Source organism: Armigeres subalbatus, chromosome 3 (genome assembly GCF_024139115.2).
Source record: "Armigeres subalbatus isolate Guangzhou_Male chromosome 3, GZ_Asu_2, whole genome shotgun sequence".
Taxonomy (NCBI): domain Eukaryota; kingdom Metazoa; phylum Arthropoda; class Insecta; order Diptera; family Culicidae; genus Armigeres; species Armigeres subalbatus.
This window is the reverse complement of record NC_085141.1, coordinates 274,210,516-274,229,107: the sequence shown is the minus strand read 5'-3', so window position 1 is coordinate 274,229,107 and position 18,592 is coordinate 274,210,516. Positions and strand designations below refer to the sequence as shown.

Below are 18,592 nucleotides of genomic sequence, written 5' to 3'. Positions count from 1 at the left end.
TTCTACTCGAAACCATTGAGCTGCATCTCCCATAGGTGCCACAGTCTTATAATGCTTAATTGTACTCAATGGTGCTACATGCCCACTTATCTCAATAAACCCTAATTACCATTCATTAGTTGGCAACTCGGTAAAAAAAGTACAACTATCACTGTCAGGCCGATTCAATCGTGGTAGTGAAAAACTTTAGCTTCACCAAAGTTTTTTTCATTGATCGTTCCGTGGGTGACTAAATTATAAACATTCTCTGTTGAATCGTTCCCACTAGTTGCAATTTGTATCCTGTACGATTCGGTTTGCGTTGCAAGGCAAAGTCAAAATACTTACGACTGTGTATAGCGTAGATCTGATCATTGCTCACGCGTGTCGTTCTTGATCTTGAAGATAACGTTTCCGCCAGTGAATGTTGCTGTTATGTGCATAATACCGTCAGTTAAAAGCATTTGAATTTCAGTGAATTGATGAATTTGATCAGGATTGTTAAATCCTAATGGGAGTGATTACGTGATCAAGCGCAGCTAGAACTTCAACAAACTTATGGTTTATTAATGTTTATCTGCGTCAATCAAGCTTGGGCCCATCAATATTTCAGCAGTGATTAGTTTAGTGAAACATTAAGATCTACACAGAATAAATATTTTTTGCATCTTCGTAGCAGAACCATCAGATTTACATAATCACGCTGAACCACAGTTTTAAAGATCACAGTTGTTGTATTTTTATTTGGATCAGGTTTCGAAAATAAACATAGTTCTACATTGTGTATTAGTGTACAGCTATCGTGGTTCGCCATTTTTAATTGGCGCAGAAGCGATCAATTGATTCATTGCCGAATTCAAAAGCGCCTCTCGATTAGACTTTGAATAGACGAAAGATAACTACATCGGGATTCCTCGTATTAAATAAAGTACTTACATAAGCAGTTAGCATCGGATAAACAACTTCCTAAACAGTGTGCTGATATCTACAATTGTCATCATTTATCTTCAGCATGAGTGATTTATTTGAAAAGGTGAGTTTAATTTGGTTTATGATGATATCACCTTATTGAGCATAACTATGACAGGTTCGTCAGGATGTATATTGGGAGAAATTTTAGAAACACACTGATTGATTTGCTAACAAAGTGTCATCAAACACCATGATTGAAGTATCATTAGTAGTGTTGTTACAGAGTTCCTGAAATATTATCCGCGCCAAATCTGCGCGGACTAAAATCAAATCCGAGCCATTTCCGCACTGTATGCAATCAAATCCGCGGCTGCTTCAAATTCGCGTGAGATATCAATTCTTGTTATCATAATTTTATTAACGTTATCCCTTCAACTGTTGTTTTAAAATATGGTTTTAATATGATTCTAAACCTCAACTTTACACATGTTTATACTAAAATTAAGCTAAGAAAAACACAGTAAATATAACAAACATTCTAGATGACCTTGTTCACCACTAGTAATTTCTAGGCTAAGTAAACAAGAATTAAGCTGCCGCTAACCGCAAGTCAGACTTATCTGTATATGGGCGCCATATACAGATAAGTCTGACTTGCGGTTAGCGGCAGTAAGGGGCCCTCCTAACCTAGCGGTAAGATGCGCGGCCATAAAGCAAGACCCTGCTGAGGGAGTGGCTGGGTTCGATTCCCGGTGCCGGTCTATGCAATTTTCGGTTTAAAAAATTCTCGACTTCCCTGGGCATTAAAGTATCAAAAATGGTAACTTAGCCAATAAGAAAAAGAAGAAACAAGAACTAAGCCATCAGGACTATTTCTATAAGCACAGTTTCATAAAAAACTTTTTACATGTTTTGTTTTGTTATTTTCTGTGGGGTTTTTGATGTTCAAACTATACAAAATTCCGTACAAAATGCATTGATATACAATGGCTTGATGAAATATAAATTTGACATTAATAAGAAATAACTGCCGTAGCCGTCATTTTACTTGAAGCAATAAATCACGCAACATTATGCAACAATTATTAATCACAAGACAAACTTGCATATTCGAAATTAATTTTTATTGGCTTTTTTCGGTTATCATTCTTCTTCTTATTATTGGCATTACATCCCCACACTGGGACAGAGCCGCCTCGCAGCTTAGTGTTCATTAAGCACTTCCACAGTTATTTACTGCGAGGTTTCTAAGCCAAGTTACCATTTTTGCATTCGTATATCATGAGGCTAACACGATGATACTTTTATGCCCAGGGCAGTCAAGACAATTTCCAATTCGAAAATTGCCTAGACCGTCACCGGTAATCGAACCCAGCCACCCTCAGCCTGGTAAAACCTGGTCTTGCTTTGTAGCCGCGCGTCTTACCGTCTTACAGGAGGGCCCCTATCATTGGTCATGGTTCTACCAAAACGCACCAAATTCCAATAAAAATTGTTTTTGCCCATGTTTTAGTGTGGCAGATTCAATTAATCGCATCCTACAACAAATGTACGCATGAATTAACACAAAATAATTTCCGTTTTCATACTGCGAACAAGATATCATCATTCTTGTGAGAATTACATGAATTCCTGCAGATATTTTTTGGTGAATTCCTGTGAAAAATCTCCCAAATATACTTTCGTAAATACAAGGCGGAATTTCGGCGATTATTTTTAAAGAAATTCTTGCGGTCATCGCTCTTAGAATCCCCAGTGACATTTTAAGTTTTATAACGCTTTTGATGACCATAATTTGCTCTTCAAGAGTGTTATAAAACCTGCATAAAACCAAAATGTTACTAGGGATGTCTCCTAGAATCCTTGATAAAGAACTTCCGGGAATACATGCAAAAAAATCTCCGTGAATTCCAGTGGAAATCGCATAGATAATTCCTGTAAACCTCCTTGGAAAACCTTAATTCTTTTTTCGTAATTTAGAGGCACAATTCCAGCGGATTTTTTTTACAGACATTCCTGTGGTCATCGCACCATAAAATTCCCGGGAAGTTCAACCGTGTATTCTTCCAAACATGTATTTGTAATTTATTTTTGTTTCGTGGCACGCGATGGCATATGAGCAAGTCAAACCACCTTCCTTTTGCCAGTGGAGATATAAGGAAGGTGGATAATATCGTTTTTGAGGTGTCTTGCAATAAGGGTTCTGCTAAAACGAATTTAATTATATCCATTATTTTTTTCACTGGGTAACTAAGTGCGTACTCTTGCCCACTCTAATCTATAGTTCTTATATACAAAATTTCAAGAAAATTTGCCAAACGCTAGTACGGTGATATCGAGAAAGCAATATTCTGCAAGAATAGATAGGTACATAGAAGAAAAACTAAATTCCAATTATTTTGTATTCCTTTGTATTTCCTGGCTTTGAAAATAAGGAATCACCTACAGCATCACTAATAAATAAAATTACAAATTACAACTGAAATAATAGATTAGCGGAATCAACATGTTGATACCTAACGAACCACATAAAATATACAGTACAAACCTCATTCGATTTTGGCAACGACACTATTCGATTTTGACAACCAAATAACAATTATTTTAAATTATTTCTAACCCGAAGAAAACTGGTTTGAAAAATCCTAAGAGAAACGTTCAGATTTCAAAATACGCGTAAAAGTAGTAAGTAATGTGGGGTATCGTAAAAAAAACAAAAGCCATTTGATTTTGATTTAAAACACAAAAAAAAGATGTAATACACAAACAGGTACGTATTGCTCTTTCTACTGCATACCTGTCAACACAGCATTCAATTAATTGCATATTATTCGGCAACTCGGCCGTACGAAAACCATTTTTTTTTGTTAAATACATGTTTCGAAATGGACAAATTGATATGAAATTTGCGAAAAAGAATCCACGTGTCTTGGAGGGACTCGAACCCTCAACCTCCTACTCTCTAGATAGGCGTGATAACCCCTACACAACAAGACCACTTAAAGGTCACGTTTGCGGAAAAGCCATCAGAATCCGAGTGCCAACCTCCACCGCGGTTAGCTTTCTTTTTGCAAATTGAATATCTTTCGGATGCTTGATTTGTCCAATCTCCACATGTGCTTTACTGTTGTATATCCACAGTCAAGCGAGTGCACATTGTTTATTAAACGAGAGGATCGCACTCCAAATTACGCCTCTAAATTACGAAAAAAGAATTCTAAGGATTCTAAGAGACATCCCTAGTAACATTTTGGTTTTGTGCAGGTTTTATAAAACTCTTGAAGAGCAAATTATGGTCATCAAGAGCGTTATAAAACTTAAAATGTCACTTGGGATTCTAAGAGCGATTATTGTTTTTTTAAATTATGGATCCTATACATGTCCGGTGGTGCAAAGGGCCGACTTGAAAGATCTCCATCCTGAGCGTTGCCCGGCTATCGCTTTAACCTGTTGCCAGGTTAGATTTCGGTCGACTTCTTTTATTTCTTTATTGAGGCTTTGCCGCCATGAGCCTCTGGGACTGCCTCTGCTGCGATGTCCCGCTGGGTTCCAGTCTAATGCTTGTTTACAGATTTCGTTTCCGCCCCTACGTAGGGCGTGGCCGACCCAGCCCCACTTCCGATCCCGAATTTCTGTTGCTATCGGCCTCTGGTGACAACGACGATGGAGCTCGTTGATTGAGATCCAGTTGTGAGGCCACCAGGCCCGAATTATATACCGCAGGCATCTGATAATCAACACCTGCAGCCGTTGAGTGTTCTCCACTGATACACACCATGTTTCGCTAGCGTATAACAGCACAGATTTCACGTTGGAGTTGAAAATTCGTATTTTGGTGCGTTCACTTATCTGCTTGTTTTTCCAGATATTTCTAAAACTCGCAATGGCAGCCCTTGCTTTCTTGATCCGTGCGCCTATGTTGATTTTGGTACCGCCGTCTGACGCCATTTGGCTACCAAGATATTGGAAGCATTCAACATTCTCCACTGGTTGCCCGGCTACTGTGAAACTGGAAGGAGTCACCGTGTTTACATCCAACAATTTGGTTTTGTTGCCGTTGATGACTAAACCTGCCGAGGAGGAGCGCTCGGCAAGGTCGTTAAGCTTACTCTGCATATCAGAGCGCCGTTGCGCGAGGAGTGCAACGTCATCCGCCAATTCGAAGTCGTTTAGGTGCTCCATGGTTATAGGCTGCCATAACAGCCCGCGGTTTGGTTCACATATACAGATGTGCTCGACTTGCGGTTAGCGGCAGTATATACGAAATAAAATGCGGTGTATCCTGGACAGGGAATCAATTTTTCTTGGATGCGCATGCGAAACAAGCGACAAAAGAGAAACAACGACAAAGCTTTGTTTTTGACGGAGATAATAATGACAAAGATCCCAAAATTTTTGTCAGGAACAAAAAAGAAGACAATTTTGTTGTTAACTTTTCATTCCGTTATTTTGCATTATCTCTACAGCATATTTCGGTTTTATGATATCATAGCTTCTGCTTTTATGGAAATGTTGATGAAATGTTACAGAATCTAACTGAAGTAACAAAAATAGCTTTGTATTTTCGGAATTATCAAAGCATGCCAAGCGAATGATTTTTGTCATATTGTGTTCGGCTTCCTTGTTGTGAGGTGCGTTTGTCAGTAACAAACTCGGCTGATGACAAAGGGTATATTGTTAGGCGTTGTTAGGGTATATCTGGGAGGGAGAAACAGATTCAAAAAATGTGTGTGTCAAGCCGAGCCGAAATCTAGCTGTCATGACATGTCAGTGTGAGCCGAAAACAAAACTCTCGTCAAGAAAATTTTCTAAGGCAATATAACAACAATAACACACAAAACAAAATTTGGTCTTTTTAGGTGGCGCCTACGTTGATTGTTTATTCTTGTAGAAAATTTGCTTGTTGCCTGACGACAGTATTTGTTTATTTGATGTGTAGTATCGAGAGCTCCCTCCCAGGGGTATATTATTGTTGCTCGAATATTGATTCCCTGATCTTGAATGCAACTCATAGGTTCCAAAGGAGATGAACCCTAGTAACATTTTGGTTTTATGCTAGTTTTAAACAATCTTGTATGGTTACTTGTTACTTGGGAATGAGGTCAATCAACTACAAGTGCGTAATCATCTATTTGACTATCCGGAAAAAGAGTTGCCGCATGGCATATTTTGGTGTATATATGGAAATGTCATGTCATCATTGGATTGATGCACATTTGATGAATTTATGCTTCGAATGAAATTTAAACTTTAAAATTTGATCGTTAATGCACTGTCTTATGACGATAGGTATTTCTGCGTTATAATAGGCTATCTATAAATTATGTCACGCTTTTATTGGATGTATAGGTATGCTGAATCAATCCACCGTTTTGCAACTGTTTTTTTTTTTGCAGAACGAATAAATTTAACTGACGTAATCTTTAACTTCAACAGACTTCAAATTTTACTGTAACAAGCTTAATTCGGATATTCGGACCTCTTTATATTTTGGATGGAATTAGGGGTCTAAAATATGTCATACAAAATGGTAAAAATCTGGGCCTCGGATACTTGCTTTTTTGAGCGACTTGTTAACATATAACGCTCAATATATGATGCACATAGAAGATTTTTAGCGAAGCTGTGGAGCGATTTTCACTGATTTACATTTTTTCATCAAATAGATATCAGCGGTCCAATTACGGTTTTACCCTACGCAGCACGAGTACGAGCTTTAATATTTAATCTAACTAATACTTGTATTGATATATGTACTACTTCATAAAATCTTTTAATGTCCTTATCGGGCACAATTGTTTTGCAAAAATAAAGCAATTATACTGACTATCTCGTTGATAATGACCCGGATCTAACCAATTTTGCGTTTTATCAACCCTAAACTGAAACTGATATGAACTGACAGAACCGCCCCATAAAAGCAAACCTTTAATAACAAACAAACAGACATAACACCTAGAACTTTTATTATTTGAATTAATCGTCACGATAACACAGACTGTTTACATTGACATGGGCAAAGATTGAACAAGATGGTGACAGAGAGCAAACGCCAAACTTGAACAAAACTAGCGGCCTCTTGATCAAGTATAATGTATGTATGTATGTATATTACATTAGTCCGTAAAATCAACTTTTTACGAGTGTTTTGTATGTTTGTCTGTGCTTTAATCTAAAAATGCATTATAGATAAAAATGACAAGAAGTATGAACATTCACCTCAACATCTGATTTAAAACCTCATGATATTTCCTTCTATACCAATCACTCCAATCGGTTGACGTGTGTCATAGATGCATCACTCTTGCTCCACCCTTGCCAGAATGCCCCATATTTTGTTCGATTCGAACTGTATTGTTTGCTGTTGCTTGGACACATTGGAATTCTTCGCGAAATTCGATCAAAATCATCTCAGCATGCCGACTAAAATCAAAACCTACGTGATCTCCAATTAGCAATCCGTGAAAGTCAGTGTTGACTTTTCCCTTAAAAAATGATAGCTCGTTATATAGGGCACTGCACGGAAACATCTCTTTCTCTTTTGTTCCTCATAAATTTTGACGTTTACAGGCCTTGTTGTTTTCTAATTTCTTTGCAGCGAGAAAGAGACAAAGTAGTCTGTGCAGTGCCCTATTGCCTCATTCGATTCATTGAATTATTTAAGGACAACATTCCTGAATCAATACACAATCAATTTTCAGATCCCCGTTTTTTTCGGTTGAAGGAGCTGATACTCAAATTATTACAAATCTGCTGATTCATATAGAAAATAATTCATCTTTTCTATATATAAAACTGACGTGAAATGTTGAAAGATTGTCAAAATTCAATATTAGGGCGTGTTGGGAGAACACACAATGCGATCGCACAAAAAAATATCTAGATTGCGGCGCTGCAATTAACTGAGTCGGCTGTTCGGGCACATTGAGAGTTGACACGAAGTCTTTGTCAACTTCTTTCCACGAACAGTCCAGATAGCCGTGTGGTATTGACAGCCGATTATTTGCCTGAGAATAACACTACGGATTGCCTGTTCTAGTGGAAAAAGTACACCATTCAGCTGGCCCCTATTTCTTGGTGTGACGCGGATTTACGCTTACCGTGCCTACGAATGAATGGTTATAGGGGAGTCTAGAAAGACCTAACCGCTAACGGAGCCTGTGGAGCACCAGGGCGCTCTTCACAGTATTGAGCCATTGATAAACTAACCGGAGCTATGGCGTAGTGGACTTTTTAGATCTCCGAAATAATTGACTACTCTTATTCAATTTCAGCATGAGGATATATAATGGTGGGATTATTAGTATGTTTTCAATAATTTTTTTTACAAATTATCACCTACGCATTATGTGTTTTACACAGTGTACTCTGGCCCCCCTTTGAAGCATTACTTTCTGGTTGTACCGAAGGGACTATGGGCTTGGCGGCAATGGAAACGGTTTAGCGGGTCGGGAATGTAGTCCTGCCTCCCTCGGTGATCCCTAACCCCGCACTTCCTGGTCAACCCAGGATGTCTGTTGAGCAGATTCCTCCTCCATTGTTTAGGAAGAAAAAAAAAACAGTGTACTCTGTGTTTCGTCTTTGACGTTCTTCCTACGATACCAATTTGGTTTCATCGTTGCTGTTTATAATAATGCTAAAATTGTGAAGTATATTATCCTTAATTTCGCAAAGGTGACTTCTACCCTGATAACCTAGTGATCCCGGTTATTGCTGCTTCCAGTAATGGAATGGCAACTTTCGATCAATGCTACGTGCATGTGTTCTTGCTAACAACGATATCATTGCTACACTTATCTCTGAATTAACAAACAGAGATGTATGCACCGTTACAATTGATGTATATGCTTCATTTGCTTCCCCTTTAAATGGTCACCTCCATGAGGTCACTAAAGTAAATTACATTCCTAGCTTCGCTTTCGACGTTTTCAATTGATACCACTTTGGATTCTTTAGTCTTGAATCAAAGCTAAATAATAAAGTTACATGCTTCTTCTTCTTCCACTTATTGGCATTTGATCCCCCACTGGGACATTGCCGCCTCACACCATTTTTGCATTCGTATATCATGAGGCTAACACGATGATACTGCATATACTTCAAAATGAATAATTGTACATTGAACTCATAGTTTCGCCTCTAGTGTTTTTGTGACACCCTTGTTTGGCCCTAACTGGTTTAATGTACTTGAGCCTACATAATTGGCTTTCCTTAAATGGTAACTTATATATATTCGCATTGTGTGATTTAACCAGTGAATTTTAAGCTTCGCTTCAAACGCTCTTCAATAGATACCGTTTTGGATTTATAGTCCTATTTGAGACAAGAATAAGATATAGATAATACACTTACCAAGTACCTAAATTATTGTAAGCCCATTTGGTTCACATTATTTTTTTATATAGATTGTTTCCACAAATGCGGTTTAATGTGATTCCCCAAATATCCCAAAGCCCGCTTGAAATCTGAGCCGCAATCGTGGCAGTTCGATATGAATCACCAGTTCCATAACCATTTCTGGAAGTGTTAATGAAAAATCCTAACTCACTTATGGATCCTGTACACCTCCGGTGGTGCAAAGGGCCGACTTTAAAGATCTTCATCCTAAGCGTTCCCCGGCTATCGCTTTAACCTGTTGCCAGTTTAGATTTCGGTCAACTTCTGGGTTCCAGTCTAATGCTTGTTTACAGATTTCGTTTCCGCCCCTACGTAGAGTGTGGCCGACCCAGCCCCACTTCCGATCCCGAATTTCTGTTGCTATCAGCCTCTAGTGACAACGACGATGGAGCTCGTTGATTGAGATCCAGTTGTGAGGCCACCAGGCCCTAATTATATACCGCAGGCATCTGTTAATGAACACCTGCAGCCGTTGAGTGTTCTCCACTGATACACACCATGTTTCGCTAGCGTATAACAGCGCAGATTTCACGTTAGAGTTGAAAATTCGTATTTTGGTGCGTTCACTTATCTGCCTGTTTTTCCAGATATTTCTTAAACTTGCAAAGGCAACTCTTGCTTTCTTGATCCGTGCGCCTATGTCGATCTTGGTACCGCCGTCTGACGCCATTTGGCTACCAAGAAATTGGAAGCTTTCAACATTCTCCACTGGTTGCCCGGCTACTGTGAAACTGGAAGGAGTCACCGTGTTTACATCCAACGATTTGGTTTTGCCGAGGAGGAGCGCTCGGCAAGGTCGTTGAGCTTACTCTGCATATCAAAGCGCCGTTGCGCGAGGAGTGCAACGTCATCCGCCAATTCGAAGTCGCTTAGGTGCTCCATGGTTATAGGCTGCCATAACAGCCCGCGGTTTGGTTCACGGTCAATCGCATCTACCAGAATCTCATCTCATCTCAAAAATCTCAACACTTAGTAATAATTTATTGAAACCATTGAAAATGTACACAAATTTCTGTGATCTATGATGTCTGCTGAAACCATGTAAAGATATTCGATAACTATAAGAATTCCAAGATGTATGTAATGTTTCTTGGAAAACCATAAACCTGAATCTTGGGAAAACATTATTTGTCCAGCAAATTGAAGAAATTATGTGAGATTTTCTCAAATCCTGATTATTTTTTAATTGATTATGTTACACGTTCTACCACGTTCTGTGAATCCAAGATGAATAATTTTAAATTAATGTAAATATATGAATCAATTGTTCGAGAATTCGCAAAAATTCATATAAACTTCATATAAAAGCAAGTAAAAAGGAAGGCCTATACCGACTTCCACGTCTACATGGAAGATCCCCACTACACTACTGTCTAGCTGAAAAACATAACACACAACCGAAATTATAACAAAACGTTAAAATGTTCCTTTTTTGAACAGCCAGTAAGAAAGGGAAAAAATGAAATACTCGCGAATAAAGTCTGTTGCAACCAGTACTGTTATTTCTCATTTTCAATGAGAGATGTCACGTGATGTTGCCTTTCAATATCTATAGAAATGAATGAAGGCCAATTCATTTTTATATACAGAAAAAATAAAGTTTATTCTATAAGCGCATACTTCTTAACCTAAGTACGAGCTTGGTGGTCTAGTGGCTACCGCTTCTTCCTTATAAGCAGGAGCTCATGGGTTCAATTCCAGGCTCGTCCCTTTTCTACCTTGTATTTGTATCTTAGTTCTTTCTGTGTCACGTTCTGCCAAAAACGATTCCTACTTTTATAACCGTCTACACATACAATTGATTACGGTTATTTACTTAAATTGGACGCCCAAATCAAGACTCGCAAATTCACAAAATTATGCATCTTCACAGTTATTGAATGAAAGCTTCCGAAGCCAACACCATTGACACTCCATACTCGAAATTGTCGACTAAAGATCAAACCCCTTTCAATTTTTTTACCCTCTTGACCGGATCCGGAATTCACTACCTCCAGCTAGACATTAATGTCTACAGCACAGCATAACAGTTTTCAACCAATATTAATTCCGGTACCAACTAGTTTGCACCAGCAATCAGCATTGATGTCTTATGCTTTACGCAAAACCTTCGCAGCACATTTTCAAGCAATCAAATCACCATGCACTATACTGGCTCAACGAGTGATGGCGTAGCTGACTTTTTCATTTGGGAATCAGTTTCAAATACGCCAGAAAAGTCAATTAGGGTACAAATGTTTCATGATAAAATTAGCCTAAAGTAATAATTTGTTTGATGTAAATGTAATATAGTTTATGTATTTCAAGACATATTTTTAGGAATCTGCTTCTTTTTCTCCGTGTTTGTTTAATTACTTCTGCATGTTCAATTTTGTAGAGCTTTGGATAATGTTATTATGTGTTACTATGTCTGAAACTCGATTAATGCATATGCAGAACATGTGATAGATTTAGTTCGGAAAAGGTATTGGAGGGTAACCCAGGGTGTCCATTCAAAATCGGTTTTCCGATTCCCGTTTTTTTTCGGTTGGGGGAACTGATACTAAAAATATCCTATTAGCGCCTTAGCGGTTTAAAAAAATCCTCTAATTTTTATGATTATTACATTGAAGGGAGGACTATAAGGCTCTTAGAACCCTTTAAAAAGAATTAATCCTATTTTTGTCACATTTGATTTGAACCCAAGGGAATTGGAATTCGCCAGAAATTATGTCAATAGTTGAAGGCCATATTCAAGAAAATTCCTAAACATTTTTTATTAGAATAGAAAAAGTGGAATCCCAATTTCTCCTTGAAGTGACTTGACTTGAAGCTCAATTTTGTCTCAATTTTTCAAAACAGGATTAATCTCAAATAAGGTTCTACAAATAACTCTAGAACCTCTTGAAATTCAGAAATTTATTCATGATGTTTTTAAACCATCTAAGACTTTAATTCTTCTTTTCACTTGCTCAAAAACACTTTCTTAAATAAATCAATTTAGTACCTTTTGGGTTATAAAAACTTTTTAATTGCGATATCATCAAATTAGAATTTTGAGTTTTAAGAATTTTGTTTTTCGAGATTTTTTATTCAATTAAATAATTTCTGGGATCCTTGTTTGTTTTCGGAGCTCCATATTTTTGTGAATAAAATTTATTTACCTAAGTTTGAATGCTGTTCAAGTTCCATCGCAGTTTTCTCATAAGTCCTAGCAGTTCCTTTTAAAATAATTGGTATCCTTAAAAAAAGTCATTAGAAATTATGTATCATTATTATCAGAAACTTTTGAAGATATTCATTGATTCGCTTCGAGATCCTTGAAAAATTTCAGCAGCTGGTAGTTTTTATTTTAACTTAATCCACCAACACAAATAAATGTCCGTCAAAATATGTTTGACCCTACAGGAGAACTGTTCGTACCCTACTGTTCGTTAGCTATCACTATTAGCTTAAGTTTAATTCGCAAAAAGAAAATATTTTTGGCTTTATTTTTGTTATTTTTTACTTTTATAATAAGTTTTTATCGCATTTAAGAAGATTAGATTTCAAATATAACTAACATAGTAGTGAATCGTAATCAGTCTGTAACAACTTCAGACGCCTCAAATAATTGTATACTTTTGAATACAATATTTAAAATTCCTGATGTTTCAGGTAATCCTATTGTAGTCCACGGGGGCATGTCAGTCGATCCTGAGCGACCATTTCGAAAATATTTGAAACTCTGCACAGTTTTTCAATTTCATCTAAATCGTCATTTTCGATATCAAATCTTCATATTGAGTCACGACTAACTTTTCAAAAGGGTGTATGTGAAAATGGTTCAAAAATATTTAAAAAGCTGCACAGCAAAAACGGAATGTTCGATTGTTATGATTTTTCAGCAAAGTTAGACAACTAAATGGTGATTCTTAAGAAAATGTGCACAGTAAAAAAAAATTTTTTTTTGCCTTTAAAAATATCATTTTTGTCACAAAAACTCAAATATCTCAAAACCCTATCTTTTTTCGAACGTAATTTTTTTAGGGAAAACGGTCCATTATATTAGCTATCTACCATAAAAATTTGGTGATGGTAAACTAATAAACAAAAAAGTTATGACATTTCAAACATTTCACAATTTTCACATTTAGTAAAAAATTTTTTTTTTCTGTGTAAGTTATTTCGAGAATTGCAGTTTGATGCAGATTTTATTGTTAAGGGACGTGATTTAAACAAGTTGTTTTCATGATATTTTGATTTAATTATTCATAGCATCTATAAGAAACTTAGACACGATCCAGTGTTGTGATCAAAAGTATTGATAGTGTCATAATTTTCATTGCACGTGACTGGCGAAAAATTCTTTTAATAGTGTTGAAACCTGTTGATAATAACGTTGATAGAAACATATCAGAAATGTTATTTTTAAGACAAAAGCTGCAAAATCAAAGATTTATATACACGTGTACGTCTATAGTTTACCTGCAAAAATATACCTCTTAGAGAATAGACTTTATGATCGGGAGGAAACGGGTATCTTCAACAACAACAGATGCATGATAGGTACATACCATGACAATGCTCACGAAAAAGCAAAAAATTACTACTACTAAGGTTGTTAAAGATCTTATAGTAATTTTTTCTTCAGTCAAGCAAATGACACCAAACTAGTCAGTAAAAACTTAAAAGTGATTTTGTTTATTGAAATATTACGAACAACATGAGTAGCCGCTTTCTCAACTGTTGTAGGCCGTTTGATGGAAAAAGTGTTCAAAAGAGTTACGAAATCTCACCGAAAGCACCATAGATAAACTGAAAGCGACTGGTTATGCTCCAATGTCCACATTGAATACAAATTTACGCATTTGCACGTCCTGCCGTCTAAACGTTGACAAAAGAGCAATCTGTATATCATCGGTTGAGCAGAGCGCAGGAAGTTCGAAAACGACAGCAACTGAGGAATTGCCAGATGTATCGACAACAACTGAGGAATTACCAGAAGTATTAAGTGCTGAGAGCCTTGCCACCGTACCATCAGCGAAATCTGTTTCAACAAATCAATCGGAAGATGAGTGTATCCAAAAGGTCAACATCGAACGCTTTAACGAGGGCATAGCTGGGATAAAAGTGACTCCGATTAAATGGAGTAAGATGGACTACGTTTATTACCCGGAGAAAAATACCGTGAAATAAACGAAGCTGTACGAAGAAACCTCTTCAAATTAGGACCTGATGATGTGGAAAATACAGACTACGATGAGGCAATTATAAATATGAAGGAAAGGTTCTCGAATGCAGCCACGACAAGGAAAGAAAAATTATTGATTTTGTCGATGCTGCCAAGTTCGTGGTCTATTCAGGATGCCATTGATGAGTTCAAAACCAATAGAAATACAGTAAAGAGGCAAAACAATTGAAGAATAACTGTCTTTCAACCAAAAATACTAGGTCTAGTACTGCATTAACAGATGAGACAAAAGAAATAGTAGTTCAATATTTTGAAGATGATGAAGTAAGTCGAGCTATGCCTGGTCAAAAAGATTATGTATCAGTAAAAAAAAAGATGGAAAGCGTCAAGCAATCCAAAAACGATTAATGATGACGACTTTGAAAGAAGCGTACACACGCTTCAAGGAAATTCACGATAATATTAAAATAGGTTTTTCCTCATTTGCAAGCCTTCGGCCAAGGCAATGTAAGCTTCTTTCCAATTCAGGAACACATAATGTGTGTGTGCACAACCCATGAGAATATTAATTTTATTTTACATAGTTTGAAAAGAATCAATTTAACAAAGGATATTAAAATGTTAACTGGTAGTCTTTTGTGTGAAAATACAACATCAAATTGCTATCTACGATCTTGTTCGGATTGTCCAGATTCTTCATCATTGGAAAATACTTTATTCGCTGAGTTTGAAGAAAAATATATTGATCAGTTATCATTTGAGCAATGGGTGACCACGGATAGGTGTGACATAGAAACTATTGTAAAACCTGTAGATGAGTTTGTGTCATATTTTTGCTTGAAATTAGAAAGTTTAATCACGATTTCATTAAAACAGAACAATCCAGCTTTTTAAAAAATACGAAAAATACATTACAAAATGGTGAATTTTTAGTCATTTGTGATTTTCTGAAAATTACAGCTTTGTATTGCAAGATGAAGTGCAGTCCCATCACTGGAACGTACAACAAGCTACAATTCATCCATTCGTTATTTATTTTAATGGAAGTACGCAAATTGAACACTTAAGTTTTATTATAATTTCCGAAGATTTAAGACACGATTCAGTATCCGTAAACTTGTTCATTGAAAAATGATTAACTTTTACGCGTTGATAAGCATAAAGAAGTCAAAAGATATATTTCATGTCATGGAGCAGCGTCGCAGTACAAAAATCGTAAGAATTTTTCGAGCCTATGTCAATTTAAATCAATGTACGGAATTGATGCAGAATGGCATTTTTTTGCTACATCACATGGCAAAGGTCCTTGTGATGCTATTGGAGGAACAATAAAGCGCATGGCCACAAGAGCAAATTTAGCCAAAGAACGTGAGCATCCAATTAAAACTGCGAGAGAACTATTTGATTGGGCAAATCGTAGAAAAGAAAAAGATTTAACCAAATTATCATTTTGTTTTACTACTACTGAAGAGTACGAAATAAAGGCTTCAGAGCTCAGCGAGCAATTTAATAACGCGAAAACGATCCAAGGAACCCAAAAATTTCACTGTTTCATTCCATTGTCGGAAAATAAAATTAAAGCAAAACTATACTCAAACTGTGCTGATAATAATTCAAAAGCGTTCGATATTTTAAAAAATTGAATAAAAATAAATAAAAATAAGTATTAATAAACTGTTTTCATGATATCATAACCCATACCAAAATTCAAACCCAAAACTCTTAGAGTTTCTATAACAACATTGTGTAACTGCCACATTTAATTTAATACTTAGGATAATATTAATTCATTTTTATTTATTTATACATATAATATTTATACATATAATATACATAATATCGATGAATACATAAATATGGAATATCATACAAACAACTTGTTTAACTCACGCAAGGCCCTTAACAATAAAATCAGCATCAAACTGCGATTCTTGAAAAAAAAATACACGGAAATTTTTTTGTTTACTATATGTGAAAAATTGTGAAATGTTTGAAATGTCATAACTTTTTTGTTTATTAGTTTACCATCACCAAATTTTTATGGTAGATAGCTAATATAATGGACCGTTTTCCCTAAAAAATTACGTTCGAAAAAGATAGGGTTTTGAGATATTTGAGTTTTGTGACAAAAATGATATTTTTAAAGGAAAAAAAATTTTTTTTACTGTGCACATTTTCTTAAGAATCACCATTTAGTTGTCTAACTTTGCTGAAAAAATCATAACAATCGAACATTCCGTTTTTGCTGTGCAGCTTTTAAATATTTTTGAACCATTTTCACATACACCCTTTTGAAAAGTTAGTCGTGACTCAATATGAAGATTTGATATCGAAAAATGACGATTTAGATGAAATTGAAAAACTGTGCAAAGTTTCAACTCAATAGAAAATCATGAATTAAAATTTTTCTTAAATTTTGATGCTGTTGCTTGGAAACGCTCTGTATCATTATCAGGAAATCGATATTTCTTGGATGCGCATGCAAAACAAGCGACAAAAAAGAACAAACGACAAAGCTTTGTTTTTGTCGGAGAAAATAATGACAAAGATCCGAAAAAAATGACAACTACAAAAAAGAAGACAATATTTATTGCTAAATTTTCTTTTCGTTATTTTGCCTTATCTCTACAGCAATCTTCGGTTTTTTGATATCATAGTAACTGATTTTGTGGAAATATTCTAGAATCTGACTCTGATTAAAAAATAGCATCGTATTCTCGGAAATATCAGAGCATGCAAGGCAAAAGATTCTTATCATATTATGTTCGGGTTCTGATAAAGACTTGTTGCGAGGTGCATTTGTCAGTAACGAGCTTTGTTGTTACCATCATGATTACCGAAAGTTGAAAAAAATCATATCTGAGTGACTCACATTATTATCAGACATATATTTTTTCTTATGGCATTACAAAAAAATAGTTCATAACTTTGATAATGAATGTTTATAACTTGATCGTTGGTTCAATTTCCCGACTGGCGGCAAGATTTCCCGCATTTTTCCCGGTCGAGTCCAATTCCCGGTTTTTTCCCGCTTTTCCCGACTGGATGGACACCCTGGTAACCGCTTTCTTCGGTGGGGTTTGATCTCACGAAACCAGTACACTAGACAGGTGCTTTCCCTTCTAAGCTATGAAGGATGCGGATAGAATCCCTTTGCTTGTCAAACTGAAGATTGTGGTTATGTTCGTTTCAAATCTAATATTGAGAAGTATTGTGATTATTTGGGAACAAAACAAAAATAAATTATATTTAAGTTTTGTATGTTTCGTAACAACTATTTTCCCATTATATTTCGAGCGGTGAATTAGTAGAGAAGCAAATAAAAAGCACTTGTTACGAAAGTGTACAAAGTTCAACAGCTAAGGAATGCAAGCAAACCGTAGTAAAGTCATGTAGAGTCTCGCGCGATTGAGCTCCATCATGCACTATGGGAAGGAAAATTTGAAGAGCGGGAAATGTTTGACAGCCAAGTAACTGCAAATTAATCCTGCTTATGGGATTTATTTCAAAATTTCCCTCTACTCGCTTGACAACAAAAAAGCGTCTCTTTCCGCAGCACCCAGGTTACATTTAGTTCAACAGTCCAAAGTCTTGTATCGGTTTATCATGCATTTCTTCGTCCATAGCAGAATTGAAATTCGGCGAACCTCTCCCAACTTCTTTTTTCAATCCTAGTATACTGCTTATGATCGCATATCAGTCCCTTCTTTGCTGGATTTCCTATTCATATGGGACAAATATAGGATTGTGAGCAGTATAGGAATCAACGAGTTTGCTAAAGTAAAGCTAAAACAAATCTCTAGAAATTTACTTTCCATCATGATATTCACTTGCCACGCTGATACTAAGTCATTTGAGTCGAAGTATTCTAAGTTACATAAACGTTAGGTAATTCGAACACACGTTGCAAAGATCAGGTAATGCTTATGGGCATTTTTACGGTACATCAGTGTTTCAGACTGAAGCCGTCGACTAACGGGTTCCTTCATGTCTCCATTTCCTCGTACGCCCCCATGTGGCAACTGGTCTCGCTTCAGAACTAAAGGTATGTTGTGCTCAATTTGTTTCTTGCATGTTTGCAAACGAGTCCCAATCGATCGCAATACCCTAAGCCTATAAATTTGAAAGATGAAAATAAAGGTAAACTCCAAG

The 18,592-nt window shown here is 36.3% G+C and overlaps 1 protein-coding gene across 1 annotated transcript in view; it reads left to right on the top strand.

The window, feature by feature from the left end:
• Positions 1 to 306: 306 nt before the first annotated feature.
• The window catches only part of LOC134224442 (hexokinase type 2), a 105,785-nt gene continuing 87,499 nt past the window's right edge, over positions 307 to 18,592 (top strand). The window contains exon 1 of the mRNA XM_062703794.1: positions 307 to 1,012. Within this exon, the coding sequence (XP_062559778.1) occupies positions 992 to 1,012 (21 nt within the window). The 5' untranslated portion in view covers positions 307 to 991. The remainder of the gene's footprint in view (positions 1,013 to 18,592) is intronic.